At 33.1% G+C, this 15,256-nt stretch overlaps 2 protein-coding genes across 3 annotated transcripts; both read left to right on the forward strand.

Moving 5' to 3' along the window:
* Positions 1 to 1,151: 1,151 nt before the first annotated feature.
* On the forward strand, positions 1,152 to 7,713 carry LOC105565934 (probable glutamate receptor). Of its 2 annotated transcripts, none has more exons than XM_012019542.1 (12): positions 1,152 to 1,988; positions 2,056 to 2,200; positions 2,626 to 2,808; positions 2,962 to 3,116; positions 3,209 to 3,305; positions 3,380 to 3,446; positions 4,129 to 4,369; positions 4,650 to 4,833; positions 5,079 to 5,169; positions 5,245 to 5,403; positions 5,479 to 5,562; positions 6,520 to 7,713. In XM_012019542.1, exons 1-12 carry the CDS (start codon positions 1,814 to 1,816, stop codon positions 6,916 to 6,918), a joined length of 1,980 nt encoding a protein of 659 aa, XP_011874932.1. In that variant the 5' UTR covers positions 1,152 to 1,813; the 3' UTR covers positions 6,919 to 7,713. The 2 variants fall into 2 exon arrangements, with proteins under 2 accessions (XP_011874932.1, XP_011874933.1); XM_012019543.1 differs by having other exon boundaries at positions 5,479 to 5,576; positions 6,520 to 6,598.
* A 2,716-nt stretch (positions 7,714 to 10,429) lies between these two features.
* LOC105565936 lies at positions 10,430 to 14,001 on the forward strand. The gene is made up of 8 exons (XM_012019546.1): positions 10,430 to 11,179; positions 11,475 to 11,601; positions 11,897 to 11,990; positions 12,223 to 12,338; positions 12,519 to 12,752; positions 13,129 to 13,331; positions 13,537 to 13,605; positions 13,685 to 14,001. Exons 1-8 carry the CDS (start codon positions 11,155 to 11,157, stop codon positions 13,819 to 13,821), a joined length of 1,005 nt encoding a protein of 334 aa, XP_011874936.1. The 5' UTR covers positions 10,430 to 11,154; the 3' UTR covers positions 13,822 to 14,001.
* Positions 14,002 to 15,256: the final 1,255 nt, after the last annotated feature.

Genomic DNA, 15,256 nt, shown 5'->3' on the forward strand with positions numbered 1-15,256 from the left:
ACGCCCCCAACAGTATCGTGTCTTTTTGCAAATCGTTAGTTCACGGTCACTAGTCTGTAGAGACCATTTGATCGTAGAACGATTAGAGGCGCTCACGATAACAACTTGTTAATATTCCTGCAGTGTGTCGTTGTTATTTATGATGACGAGCATGAACATGTCAAGATATATAATAATCGTTATTATTGTCACGTTATATTTCTATTGAACCGTTTCTCTCTCTCTTTCTCTCTCTCTCTCTCTCTCTCTCTCTTAGAAATATCTATTAAATATTTAAGTGCAATCTTGCGTATTTTATCGTTTATTGTTATAAACGACTCTTCTACGATACACTGGGGAATTGTTAACATTATTTTATAGCTTCCTTCTTTTCACGACCTATATAAAAAGAAGATGATATCAAATGCAGTTCTTTTTGATAGCGCACTGCGAGAATAGAAACGCGTTAATCTGAAAAAATGTTGATACTGTGTGGAAGTTTCAGCATCTAATGACAATTGAATGTAAATCTGTTTAAAATATCGAACATATCGAAATGTCGAACATATTCGTCATCGTTTATTAAAATTTAATAGAAATTAATAATTTAGATAAAAATAGCATATTTGCATAAAAACAAAATATCGAATACAAATGTATTCATTTAAATCGGTTTTTATAAACTTCTTGGATGACAATGTTATTAACAATAACTAATTGTAACTAACTCAACTAATTTCGATAGAGTAAATTTATTATTATTAATTATCTGAAACCGATTTCTCCATTATCAGCGACAATAGCGTTAGATAATAACGTATGCGAAACATCTTAACGACATGTAAACGCATTATCTTCATGATTCAATGTGTTATGTTTATAGATGCATATTGCATGGCACATCTTTATTTATTGCTGTACATAAGGGCTGAACATCAAGTATCTCCATGTAGATCAGTAACACCAAGGACACCTCGCGACACTAGTTAGATAACTCTTGTCTTGTCGAGACAATAATAGTGAATTCGCCACGTGACTCATTTTTTGCCGTCATAAAGTATGCTATCGATCAATTTTTTATGGATTACCAATTAAGCGCCATAAGCGGCCGCGGGAGATAATTGCGCGAGAGCTTTTTTTATTCCCCACGTAATTACACTTATGTCAACCACGTTGATCGTAATTACATGTTTATTCAGGGTTTGCTATCAAAGTAGTTATCTGCTGTCAAATTGCACCACGAGTGTCTCATTTGTACACGAAGCCGCGTCGGGTGCACATATGAGCGCGCTCGTACAAACACACCTGCACCATCCCACATGCAATTCCATTTGGGCAACACACCAAGTGCAAGTCGATTCTCATTTCCATGTCGGACCTAATCGTGTTACGTACTAGTTGCCGAGTGTAATAATTTAAGAAAAACGAAATTTCCAAGAATCTACTGTGGCGGACGAATGATAATCGAGCAGATAATTCGCTGCGGTGGATAATATTAATTAATTCAATTGTAATTAAGTGCGTCTAAATCAACATTAACTTAAGTGTTAAATCATTGACAACTCCACATTCCAGGGTGCAAGAACGATAACTCTTATTCAAACCTCGTTAAAAAGATCCTATATATCTTATATCATACTGACGATTGCTGACGATACGAGTTAATTAACACTGCATCTCATACATACGCACATATGCAATATCTCGTATGAGATGGTCGATATTTTTAATCCCTACATACGTGCGGTTGTTTATTGACTTTATAACTTTTAAAATTATTATGCATAAAGACTGCGTTATTGAATTGTGACAATTACTTTGATAATGAACCATCATGAAAGTGAATTTAATGTTCGGTGTTTTATCACTCATCGTTATTCCGGTGTTAACTGACAGGAAGAATATTATGAAGAAACCCCAGGCGGAGTCCTGGATTTCAACGGAAAATTTTACGACACTGGTGAAGAAGTCGTTTCTTTACTCCAAGTGCTGTAATATTTTTTTAAGTGGTTCGTATATGCGCGCACCTATTTTATTTCAGAAAAATTATGCGCAGCTTACTAAGTTTCCTTTTAGAATCAGTTTACGACGTGGAAGTATTATTCCATCAATTTATCAATATTTATCCGCACGAGTATATTCTACACAAAATAATCTACGACTGTCAAGGATATTTCTTGTTGGGGCCAACAGATAAGGAAATAGAAAAGGCTATGCGAGTGTAAAACAATTAAAGATAACTAACTTTTATATAATAGAGGAAAGTCCCATATTGTGAAATAGGCTCCTAATACGAGATAGCGGGAATTTCTGTTAAATTAATAGGCATCAGCTGTTGTTTCCACTGTGAATTTATTATCCTTGGAGCGAAATCTGTTTAATGGAAAATTCATTCTTAGATTGTGTGATCGTTGCAAAAAAGATTTGTGATTTAATTTGGGTATTGAAAACCTGCTATCTCGTGTTAGAAACCTACCCCGTAATAGAGGACTTTCCTCTAATAATGCAGAGAATAATATAATTAATCTCAATGATATGCATATAAAATATAGAACGTGAATAAAAGATAAATATCAATTTAACAGCTATTTAATGAAAATTGAGTTAATTGAAAATTCATGCAAGTATATACATTTCTTTCGGCAGAGTACCTTCTTCCATTTCAACGACGGAAATTCTTGTTATCATCAATGGTGACTTGAAGAATACTTCGAAACTTTTTAATGTATCTTTATACGGAAATTCCAATGCAAATATTGTATCCAGATCTGGAATTTGGACTTTATCAGAAAACTACTTAGAACCTAGATTCTTTCTAAAAGTAAATAGGTATGCAAGCTCTGCAACTTATTGCACATGTTTACATTTCTCGGAATAAATTATGTATATGAACCTCAGTTAAAAATATTCTAAATTTTTTTTATATCGATAAAGTGTTATGTGAGCAAAGATGATGCGTATTTTGAATGGCACAAATTACAGTTACGACGATCTGATGTCTGAGTTCAACATGATTAATCTGAGAGGTAGAGAACTGAAAGTATGTACCTTTTATCAGCCACCCTTTTCCTACCTTAAGGAAACAACCACAAAAATAATTAACGGCGTCGAGACGGAGGTTTTTCTGGCAGATAATGGTGAGTAAAATATTAATAGTTGATATTAATTAGTTGCCAGTTAACTTGGAAGAAAAGTGAAATAATAACGTGTTTATATGTACATCTTACAGATAATGAAAAGGATGGAATAGAAGTGAAAATGTTTCTGGTCATGGCGGAGAAGTTGAATTTCACTTGGACAATACGAAAGTTAGAAGGAAATTACCGGTAACCCTGCATATTCCTTTTTCATTATGTTAATGCGTGCCGAATATTAATTTTAGAAATAAGCTAATTTTTAGATATGGCCGACGCGTAAATGGTACGAGTTGGAGTGGTGGAGTCATCCAACTGATACGAGAGAAAAAGGTGCAATCACTTGAATTAAAGCAATCTAAATTCTTTTCAAGTAATAAATTATTTTTATGGCACAGTTAATAACGCAGCAGTAACATTATTAACTCGAACCTATAAGAGCTATAGCAGTATTTTGTTCGAGTAATTACATTGTGTAATTATTATGCCACTTGAAATTCACTTCTTCTAATTTCGCACGTTTTAAATAGAGAAAAGAATTTATTCCAAGTTCCAATCTCTCTGCCGATAAATTTTTTATATTGGATTCTTTTAAATTCGATTAAGATGTAACAAAACAATTTAAAATAATCAACTAATCAGAGTTCTTTAATGTCGCCAGCGGTAATTAACAACGTCAGTGTTTCCTTGACCATACCTGGCATCTTTAATAACGCCGAAAATTTATTGCGAAAACTATTACCTCGACTGAGGTACCTGCTCAGTCGAGGTAATATTTCGCACAAAAGTCGAAAAGATACGCGTAGACAACATACCGTTATTGTGACAAATATTATCATATGCCCCGGTGGTCGAATTGGTGAGACGCCCGCCTAGAGTGTAGGGAGGTCCAGTTTCAAACTCTGGCTGAGGTAATACTTTTCGCAATAAATTTTCTGCATTATCAAAGATGCCAGGTGTATGGTCAAGAAAAAACACTGACGTAATTTAAAATAATTTCTGCTCCCTTATGAAGGTTGACCTAGCATTTGGGAGTATCTGGCTGACGCAGAATCACAACGAATTCGTGAATATGTCCATGCCATGGATTCAGATGCAGCTGGATTTTTTGGTACCGCGACCGCAACCGATCACCAACTTCTGGGCGCTCACGAGACCTTTCTCGGTGGATTGTTGGATACTTGTGATATGCATGTTGTTTGTTAAGAGCATATACATGTATACACGTGCTAGGCTCGATCCCAAATTTCCGAAACGTAAGTTAAAAATATGCACCGTGTATGTATACCAGTGTGTACTTGGATCTTTTCATTTTACATAAATGCATCCTATATTCTAAATGTGCTGCAAATTTTATCAAACAAACAGAATTGCTTTACCCAAACAGTTTTTCTTTCCTATCTTGTTTCTTTATTTTATAGAGGTATAAGAAAATAATAAAGTTCCATATTAAGTTGTATACTGTGATATAATATGTAGATAAAATATATAAATGAATGTAAAAGACAAAATGTTAGATGTAATATATTTTCTTAGGTTTTCGGAGCTTTTTCGGTACAATTACGGAATTAATCGGTCGTTTAGTGGGCACGTGGGTGCCCCGAAACACCACTAACGCTAGATTCGAATTACATTTATGGCAAACTACAGCATTCCTGCTGGTAACCGCTTATTGCAGCAGTCTTGCAGCAAGACTCACGAGTTCGGAATACGAGGCCAGGTAACAAGAATTTGCGTGCATAGCCTTAGATTTAATCATTTTAAATTTATTTAATTTAAGCAAAATGTCTCTTGCCACGCACTAACTTAAGTCTTCCTTTGTTTGCGCTTCTTTTTAAGAAATTGTGGAATTACTGTGAAAGTGAATGCGTTTTTTGTACATACAAACCGAAATAGCCATATATTATTCATCCACCTGTATTCATTTAAAAGAAAAAATATCGAAGTATTGCGTATTATTTACAGGATTGATACGGTACGTCAATTTCTCGAGGCTAACTTGTCATGGGGTCATATGGGGCCAGTGCCATACTGGCCTGATTACTTTGATATGGATGTATGTATGATGTATACTTATACAAACAGGCATTCTTTTTTACTTTTTACTATTGACAGACGTATATGTCTTTAGGATCCTTACACGAGCCAATTGCCGTCGAGATACACTCCCGTGCGTGATCGAGAGGCATATATACATACGTTAATCAAAAAGGGTCAATTCGCCATTTTCGGGAAAATCATAGACTCGATATTCTTTCCCGAGGATGATATTTTCAATGAGGATGTTAAAGTAAGATGCGAAAATGCGTCTACTTAAGATATTAAAAATAGCCAAAATGAATTATAAACTGTGTTTATGTGCAAGGGTTACAGGCTCATGAAAGAAAAAGTGGGCAATTACTATTCGTCTTTTGCTGTCCAACCGTGGCTGTTACGACCTATTGACACGGTAACACGACAATTGTGCGATCAATTATATTATTTTCAAATGTATCAAACGCAAAGATATAATTAGAACTGCATTCGTAAGCTTCTTTTCTAAGAACTTTCAAGATATCACTAGATTCGGAAATAAAATTTTAAATAACCAGATATAACTGTCAATAAAAGCTTGTAAAACTTATATTATTATTTTAGATTAATTTTCTTCATAATTAGATTCAACTCGCAATTCTATCGATGTTTATCCTTAACGGTAAATGATACGTTACATGCAGTGTTGGGGTATTAAAATTGAATATTGAAGTTTTTTAATTTGAAAGTACATTCGCAATCAGTTGAATATACAAAAAGACAATAAGGCTAACATATTGATCGTAGTGCAAACGTACGACTTGACTCGAGTTTTCTTTGGTAATAAATGAATTATATCAATTCATCTGTTTCGCATGGTCGCAGATAAAATACAAAATTGCATAAAATCGAGATATGACCATGCGAAAGAGATCAGTCGATCAGTACATATACTTCGTATACATAAATCTATACTTAACATAGTGAACATTAATTAAATATACAGATACAGAGTGTAGGTTGAAATCGATAAATCCAAAAAGGCTCGAATTGAACGAAAATGTTTAATTATACATATATTTTTATATTTCAATACATGTATTCAAAATAATGCAAGTTTTTAGCTGTGATATATGGCTATTATTGTCTTTCTTTGCATTTAATTGAGCTCATAAAAATGTATGTGATTAATTTTAGCAATCAACCACTGCTTAATCTAAATTCTAAATATATTACTGTCAAGTGATGTGTGAATGATTGTAATGGAGTTCTCCAAAGTGCAAAGTTCGAGAAGCTTATTTTACTTCAATAAATTTCTAGGAAGACTGACTGTGTTGACGCGATATCGGCGAATTGCTTTCTACTGTATCCTAAAATTTTGTTTATTTTCTAGGTAACGCTATGGATAAAGGAATCAGGCATTGCTCGCTTTCACCTCAACGACGTTATTCACCGAAGGACTAGTTTGACCCTTAGGGAAGTCCTTAAGGAATACGACGGTCTCAATGGAAACTTTACAGTCCTCGGACTGACACCATTAGGCGCCGGATTTACAGCACTCATCATTGGCCTCCTAACATCAACAATGATATTTTTCTACGAGTTGAAACAAGCCGCTGATTCACGATCGATTCGCGAGGTGATTCGAGATATTCAACGGAAGCGGAAAATAAGCAAACTGTCGGTTTATAAAAAGAAATCTCGGAGAGAAGTTGAACTAATGGATTACGATTCAAGCGACAAAAGTTTCGATTCATTTGCGATAAAGTCTGCTAGTTACAGCAAGTACTGAATTTGTGCGAATATTTAATGACGAGATTTTTTTAAAAAAACTTATATAATAAGTAAATAAAGTATATGTAACATTTATTTTTAGAGTGGTAAATTAACACTACATGTATGTATACGATGTTTACGAAAAAAGAGCGCATTTTGGAACAAAATACCAATAAAATAAAAAATATAACGTGTATTAAGGTAACTGATAACTTCAGTAAACATTCTAATTTACACTAAATTCGAATAAAGTGCTACTTATAAGTAAAGCTTGCGTTAATAGACAAACTGATACGGAATTGCTATTGGAAAAATACTTCCTTTTCTTTTCATCTCCACCTTTCTTTTTACTCATCTCTACTTTGTCTCCTAATTTTGTTTTTCTGTCTGACATTAGTCGAGTCATGTTCAAACGACAATTTTCTACGTTATACCATTGTGTCCAAGAAATCTTTTCGTGTGGTGTGCAACTCTTTTTTTCATATGATTTTTAAATTAATTTCTAACCCATTCACTTACAGCCCATTTCTGTGCCACGAGAATTCTTCCTTGCATGAAGCATTTTTAACTTTTTTACGAACTGCGTTTAAAATTCATCTTATCTCATAATGATCTTATATGAAAAGCGAGCGGTGCGAGAGAAATTTTGAAGAGTCACGTCGCATAGCGACAATATTTAATTCCATCCATAGCTGATTGAATTATGATACATTGTCATTTAATATGTCATTTAAAACAGACTTATGACACGCAACACTGCACCGCTAGCAAATTCCGATACAATTCGGAGTCCCGCATACCACGCATTTAAATTCGACATTTTAAACAAAATGTCAAGGCAACATACCTAAGTAGCGATGAAATCGGTGAGGTGTGATCTTTTATGCATATTTACTATGATCTTTATTAACTGTATGAAAAAATTCATTTTTACAAGACACCGGTATGTAAATGTATTTTTTTACTTGAGCAATAGAGTAGTTTTTGTGTGTGCACTATACGATTATTTGATTATTATAATTAATGTAATTACGTATGATTAGCATTTTTATATTTAAATAAGATTATTAATCACCTTATCGGAATATTACAATAATTCTGTCAATCATTCATGTTCTCGAAGAGATATACTTTTTCCTAGTGCTGTTCTGATATACATATTTATAGAATTAATGAAAAGCAAAAATCAACAGTATCGGTAGTAATCGAAGAATTATATTACATTAGATTTTTTAAAGAGCTTTAAAATACTTTTCCTCAATGACTTAATCAACTTAATGTATCATTGGATAAACTTATTATTCTTATGTTTTGTTACTTGTTCTCTTATGAATTCACAATAAATACACATATAATTTCTCTCAATGAAGTTAACTTGATCAATGTAGAAATTTCTCTCAATGAAATTAACTTGATCAATGTAGAATGTCACTGAGGTTATCAGAAATGTTTGGATAAACACACGAGTCATTCACAAATTCTCAGAACATTGTACAAATCATATCGTACTCGCACGTCGGACGTCATACGTTAAATGGAAAGTCCCAAATTTTCTATTGCACATGCAATGTTCCAATTTGTTTCGTCAAATAATTAATTCTTATACATCTTTGAACGAATGTGATGTTGATTTTTGCATAATGAATAAACGTGCTGTAATTAAGTACTTTGTGAATAAGGGCTCATCATTAATAAAACAATTTCATAGAAATATACGAGTAATAATAAGTCTTTAAATAAGCTCTTCTTCATAAAATACTTGATCACAGCACGCACCTCGAGTTTATTTATTTTTACAAAATTGCGGAAATATGGGAGAAGTAAAACGCTTCAAAGTATTTGTAATAGCAGCTTGACCTTATTCCAAGACATGGTCAAAAATCACAGTTTTATGACTCATTTTAGTAATTTTCTAAAGTTCATGTTTCTTACAAGGGACCGTTTCAAAGTGTCCCCCTCCGATTTGGATAAGCGTTGAATATGTTGTTTTCCAGTTAAAAATAAGAGACACGTATTTTTTTATACGTGCCCTAGCGCCCACTTTTAGGGGGTGAACACCCCTGTGAAAAAAAGTCGGCTTTTCTCTTTCGATGCGAATATCTTCGAAACTATAAGAGATAGAAAGTTCTTTTTTCTTTTAAATTAAATGGCTTCAAAAGTACAAAACGGCGACAGAAAATTTTAATTTTTAAAATTTTGCAACATAAGCACAAGTTAAAAAATTTTTTAATCTTTCTTGTCACCGAACAAAAGGTTATTTGTTTACAAATTCAAACATATACCTATAAACTATATAAACATATATGTAGGTATGATAAATTTACGTTTCGTAAAACCATTTTCGAGAAAGAATTAAAATCGCCTCTGTATATGCAATATTTGGCCGTCCATGCAACCGAGTCTTCACGCAACACGTTTCTTCTGTAATAAGGGTGCGGCCACATGGATTGATATTTTCCGCGTAACGCGTATCGCGTAACCAATGAATTGCGACGATTGACATTTCCGTTGGAACATTCCAAAAGAATGAACGATATGATTCGTTACGCGATACGTGTTACGCGGAAAAATCAATCCATGTGGCCTTAGGCTTAGAAATAACAAATACACTTGGGGGATATTCTAACTATATATAATCATAATGTGTTTTTATTGCGCACCAGCTAGACTACCACTTATAATATTTCAATATCAAAAAAGTATCAAAAACTGTGAGTCTTGATCACGTATCGATAAGAGTTAGCAGATAAGATAGGACATTATGTTATCAAAAAGAGGGCACTCACGATTCGGCCCTTTGGATTCGAAAACAGTCTGAAGGCGATAGAACCACGTTACTAATCGGTGCGAGACAATTTATTACTATATTGTAACCGTAAGGAATTATATAATGCTTATTACTCTCACGCTGGGTAATTGCCATTCAATCCACTCGCCAATAAAAACAATTCGCAAACATTTCGCACAGAAATTAGATTCTATGAAAATTATTAGATCTATGAAATTATTATATCTATGAAAATAATTACACACTCTCACACAATTAGACACTCTCATACCTATCTGACTTATCTGACATTGAAATGTTATAAGTGGTAGTCTAGCGCTGCGCAATAAAAATTACATTATGATTATATATAATTAGAATATCCCCTAAATGTATTTGTTATCTCTTATCTCTTACAAGAAAAACGTGTTGCGTGAAGTCTCGGTTGCATGAAAGGCCAAATAGCGCATATACATTTTTCGAAATAAGTTTTACGAAACGCAACTTAATCATGTTTGAATTCGTAAAAAAAAATCTTTTGTTCGGTGACAACAAAGTTTTAAACATTTTTTTAATTTGTGTGGGTAAGGGGGTAAGTTGCAAAATTTTTTTCTGTCGCCGTTTTGTAGTACCTACTTTCAAAGCCATTTGATTTAAAAGAAAAGAGAACTTTCTATCTCTTATAATTTCGGAGATATTCGCATGAAAAGAGAAAAATGATTTTTTCACAGGGGTGTTTCACCCCCTAAACGTGGGCGTTAGGGCACGTATAAAAAAAATACGTGTCTCTCATTTTTGGCTTTCAAGTTTTCGCGGCTGCTATCTTTTTTAGTCGTAATGGCTTCCAGATGGTATCAGAGTCTCCCAGCCCTGATGATGCAGAACTACAATGTTGCAAAACGTCGGCACCGCATTGCAAACGAACGCGGCAATTATCCGGAAATCATTACGATAAACGTCTCTTATTTTTAGTTGGAAAACATATTTAAAGCTTCTCCAAATCGGAGGAGAACAGTTTGAAACGGTCTCTTGTTATAATAGAAGAAACAACTTAAGGAAAACCCTGATTTCTGATAATCATTTATCAAACGGAATCCAAGAATAGGCTCAATGGTCTCGTGCAATCTTATATCTCCTTCCATGACGTTCGAGTCCACAATCGATATTTACACAATAACAAGAAAGATTCTCTTATACAACAAAGAGGAAAAAAACTGACTTGTGTATTTAATCAACTTCGTACCATGGAGAGTAACATTATTTTCGAAGTCGCGGATAGAACTACATGTGTAACTGTATGGTATCTTACTTCCATTAATTACGAACAAATTATATTTTTACAGTAGGGCGTTATCGAGTGAAGTAAAACAATCATTTTTACATTTTAAAGTCCTACATTTTAAAGAGTTCTTTTAAGTATTATAGCAATAGTAGAAATAATACTATTGTTGTGACTATTACTTCTGTTACTTCAGACGAAACAAAATGAAAAGAAGACATATCGATGAAGGTAAATATCTATCAAAATATTCAAAAAAAGTTTATGTTATAACCATTATTAATTGTCGTCAATATTAAGAATATAGATTTAATACAATAAATTCGGAAAAATTATTAAAAAATACAATGAAAAATTATGGTACTTCGACTGAATTGTATTGAGTTTAGTTTATCAAAATACAATAAAAATAATATACGCAGTATTATACTCGCCAAATAACATAAATGAATGATGAAATAAAAAATAAAATATTCTATTGAACAACTTAAATAGTATAAAATTATTACACATCATTATATTGCAGTTCAAACGTCGACGATAGATGAGCATCTTCAACTACTGTTGAAGGATGATAATATAATCGAATCAAATTTCACCAATATAACACCTAACGATCTTCCAAATTGGTATGATGCAAAATTATTCAAAGAGTAAGTATTCTTTCGTTCGTGTACTGCGTGATATAAAAAGTGATTAAAAGTGTAAAATAATAATTGTATTGTTGAATGTTAACAATTTAATCTAATGTACTCCAATATAAATTAAACACTTGTTGCACTAAACATCTAAGAGAAAAGTAATCAACTAAAGATCATAAATATACAGGGTGTCCCATTTTAACTTGGGCAGTAAGATATCTCAAAAACTAATAAATTGTTTGTATTATAAAAATTGCCAGATACGGTCAATAAAAATCACTGATGCTGTTAAATATTTTCATTTCAGAGGTCAAAACTTTTATCACCGAAATATGATGTCAATGGTACTAAGTTCTATCGCCGGACTTTTTGCAATAATAGCAGTCCCAGAAACATTAAGAGTACGTATATGAATTTGTCAAAGTAAAATAGCAGTAAATAATTTTCCTTTTGTAATAGAAAAGGTCTCTTTCTTGTTTCTCGAATCATATCATAATTTTAAGATCGAGAGGGAATATTATACTACGGAATACCTTTAATTTTTTTTTACCAGAAAATAAATTGGTTTGAAAAAATTAATACGTTATTCTTAATGAAATAAACAAAAATACATTTTATGCGCTTTCTTAATAGGTGCTCGTACACACTAAGAAAAGCAGTAAACCTTGCGTGACTTTTAGCAGATATACCCAAACTCTGCTACACATTTATAACCTGTATGCAAGTGATCCAAACGATCCGGATTCCGAGTAAGTTTATTGACTTTGTATTTCTGATTTACTAGATCTATATTCAAGATATTTATTAAATTACCAAACTCTATCCCTTATTTTTACCTCTATCTCGAATTATAAAATATTATAATTCTCATTGTAAGAGAAAATATGTGTTTACACGATTTTGTTTTAATTTTTCTATTCTGTTTCTAGCCTGTACAAAACAATAAACGTAATTCACCGGAAACATAAGATGAGCAGTAAAAAATCAGAGGTTGCTGGCGTAGGAGGGATTTACCAACGAGATATGGCAATCACACAATTTGCTTTCGTAGGATACGTATTTACCGCCCCAAAGTCAATCGGCTTGTGCAATAAGCCGCAAGAAGAAGAAGCATTTAATCATTTCTACCGTGTGATAGGTCATTTGTTGCAAATTCCCGACCGGTAATATATGGAACAACATCAACAGCATACAGGATGTCTCATTTTAAATGATCCACGCAAATATCAAATTTAATACAAATACGTACGTCTGTTGGCATTGTGGCTTGCAAAGAAATGGCCCGTATTAGCATGGTTGCCACCTTACATATGTCCCCCTTCGAACCAAACAACTTTTGTTTGAAACGTTTTTCCGTATCTTTCATACTTTTCGAGATATTTGCGTGGATCATTTAAAATGAGACACTCTGTATAATAGTTTCTAATAAATTAATAAAATTAGATGCTAGTAGTAAAACTAGTAGCTGCACTAAATATATACATACATTAGTTCTATAATTCTCCACTAATTTCATTAATAATTTGCCGTTATTTACAGACTAAATCTGTGTCGTAAAACTGCAGCAGAAACTCGCGAATTATGTCAAAAGTTGATGCATGTTTTGACAGAACATTTGAATAATGCTCCGCCCGAATTTCATGACATGGTATCAGCCATATTAGATGGATTGTGGTATTTGGATATAACTTTAGACAAACGTGCTTTCCTAAAATTTACCTATGAGCTGCATGGTATAGAATGTGAGTACTCGGCTATAATTCTTATTTTAATTATTCACATTCAATCAATATAGCAGATTCGAATTAATAGCCTATTTTATTCACTTGCATGTTTAATTTAAATTACAAATAAATATTTCTTGATATTACTTTCTAAATAATCTCTGCTTGATATGTATTGCTCCAAAGTGCAATGTATTCACTCGAAACATTATTAACATTTCAGATAATGAGCCGCTTGGATGGTACAGTCGATTAAATGCAAAATACCGTGAATGGATACTTTATCTTAGCCGTAAGTATTGCATAGATTTGCGTCAAGTTTTGTAATATTATTACTATATGCTGCCGATTCACTCTCCTATTTGTTTCAGTTGTACCCTATGTCGGAGCAATAGTGAAAATTTATTACAAATACGTACTTCTGTTGACATTGTGGCTTGTAAAGAAATGGCCCGTATTAGCATGGTTGTCACTCGGAAAAAAAAATTCCCGCATTATATTATATTAAAAGGAACGTGTGTGTATATAGTCATATTCTCTTTCTATCTCGTTTCATATAAGTACAGTAATCTATACATATACTTCATATAAATATATAGTTGTTCATCTATTTAAGTTTGTTTTATTAATGCTGTTTGCAACAATTGCACAGCGAGGCCCTCGATTCTTTCCGCTAATCATCCGCCTTAGCCTAATATTAAATTTGTCGTACGACAAATTGTTCAAGTATCTATAGAAATTTTCTATTCAGCTGCCGATCAACACGCTTACAAAATTTTCGTACGACAAATGTAATATCAGGCAATCACCATTTTCTTTCGACATGCTAGCGAAAATACCTAAAAATACCTGAACCTAACCTTGAGATGTCGACGAATACCTGTTTCATAATCACCACGGTTTCATAATCACCACGAATATGGTGGGAATGGTTCCATGCCGCACACAAGCCACGTGCCATATGTGTGTATGTACGTACGCAGCTCGTATGTAGTATGTATGTATTCCCACCAACGCTGTAACCATGTATAGCCATTCATTGCTCGCATCTTTACTCTACCATCGTTACTCTCGTTCATTTTAATGAAAGAGAACACTCCGACGCCCCGGATTTCTATGCCGAACGCAGCTCTTGTTCGACACAAAAAATTATCTATATTTTACATGTATAAATACATCAATTCCGCTTTTTACGTGGTCGAAACGCCGCGATGCTTTAATATTAAAATTGCCAGATACGGTCAACTGAATTTGATGTTGATCATTTTAAGTGTTTAAGGAGGGTGGTTGCTCAAATAAAAATGAATTTAAATTTATAGAAAAAATATATATATTAAAATGATAATATATATACATATACATATAACATATATGTAAAAAATGATAAGAATTTTATAAAAATAAGTGCAAATAATTTTATACATATTTACGAAGAATTTTGACGAATACTGAACTGACTTGTCTACGCAGTTATCTACGTAGTTATCTACATACACATACTATATAAAATATATAACTACGTAGATAATTGCGTAGACAAGTCATTTCAGTATTCGTCAAAATTCTTCGTAAATATGTATAGAATTATTTGCACTTATTTTTATAAAATTTTTATTATTTTTAACATGTTGCCGTGGAATCAATTGAGAGCAGGCTCGTGACTTCTTGTTCAGTTTTAGAAGAACTTTATTATGCGCTGCGTACAGAGAAAAGATCCCGCTCGACACACTACGATACAGAGAGTGAAAAAAAAAGGCGGGAGTTACCACAGCGATGTAGATAGTCCGTGAAAAGAAAAACTAACTAGATGGCGATTGAGCATCTGCACTGACAAGGGAACGGTCGGAAGTGTCCCTCACCGATTTGAATGAGCTTTGGATATGTTGTAAAGCATAAAAAAGTATTAGACCCGTATTTTTTTTATCGGCTTATCTCGACGTTTA

This window comes from Vollenhovia emeryi, unplaced genomic scaffold (genome assembly GCF_000949405.1).
Source record: "Vollenhovia emeryi isolate VEMERY1.0 unplaced genomic scaffold, V.emery_V1.0 DF939148.1, whole genome shotgun sequence".
In the NCBI taxonomy this organism is placed as follows: Eukaryota; Metazoa; Arthropoda; class Insecta; order Hymenoptera; family Formicidae; genus Vollenhovia; species Vollenhovia emeryi.

Bases quoted from the DNA above. Each gene is read 5' to 3' on its own strand.
- LOC105565934 (XM_012019542.1), top strand. From the start codon at position 1,814: ATGAAAGTGAATTTAATGTTCGGTGTTTTATCACTCATCGTTATTCCG. The intron at 5,170-5,244 runs GTATGTATGATG...ATATGTCTTTAG, and splicing joins CTGATTACTTTGATATGGAT to GATCCTTACACGAGCCAATT. The intron at 5,404-5,478 runs GTAAGATGCGAA...TTTATGTGCAAG, and splicing joins TTTTCAATGAGGATGTTAAA to GGTTACAGGCTCATGAAAGA.
- LOC105565936 (XM_012019546.1), top strand. From the start codon at position 11,155: ATGAAAAGAAGACATATCGATGAAG. The intron at 11,180-11,474 runs GTAAATATCTAT...ATTATATTGCAG, and splicing joins AAGAAGACATATCGATGAAG to TTCAAACGTCGACGATAGAT. The intron at 13,332-13,536 runs GTGAGTACTCGG...TTAACATTTCAG, and splicing joins TGAGCTGCATGGTATAGAAT to ATAATGAGCCGCTTGGATGG.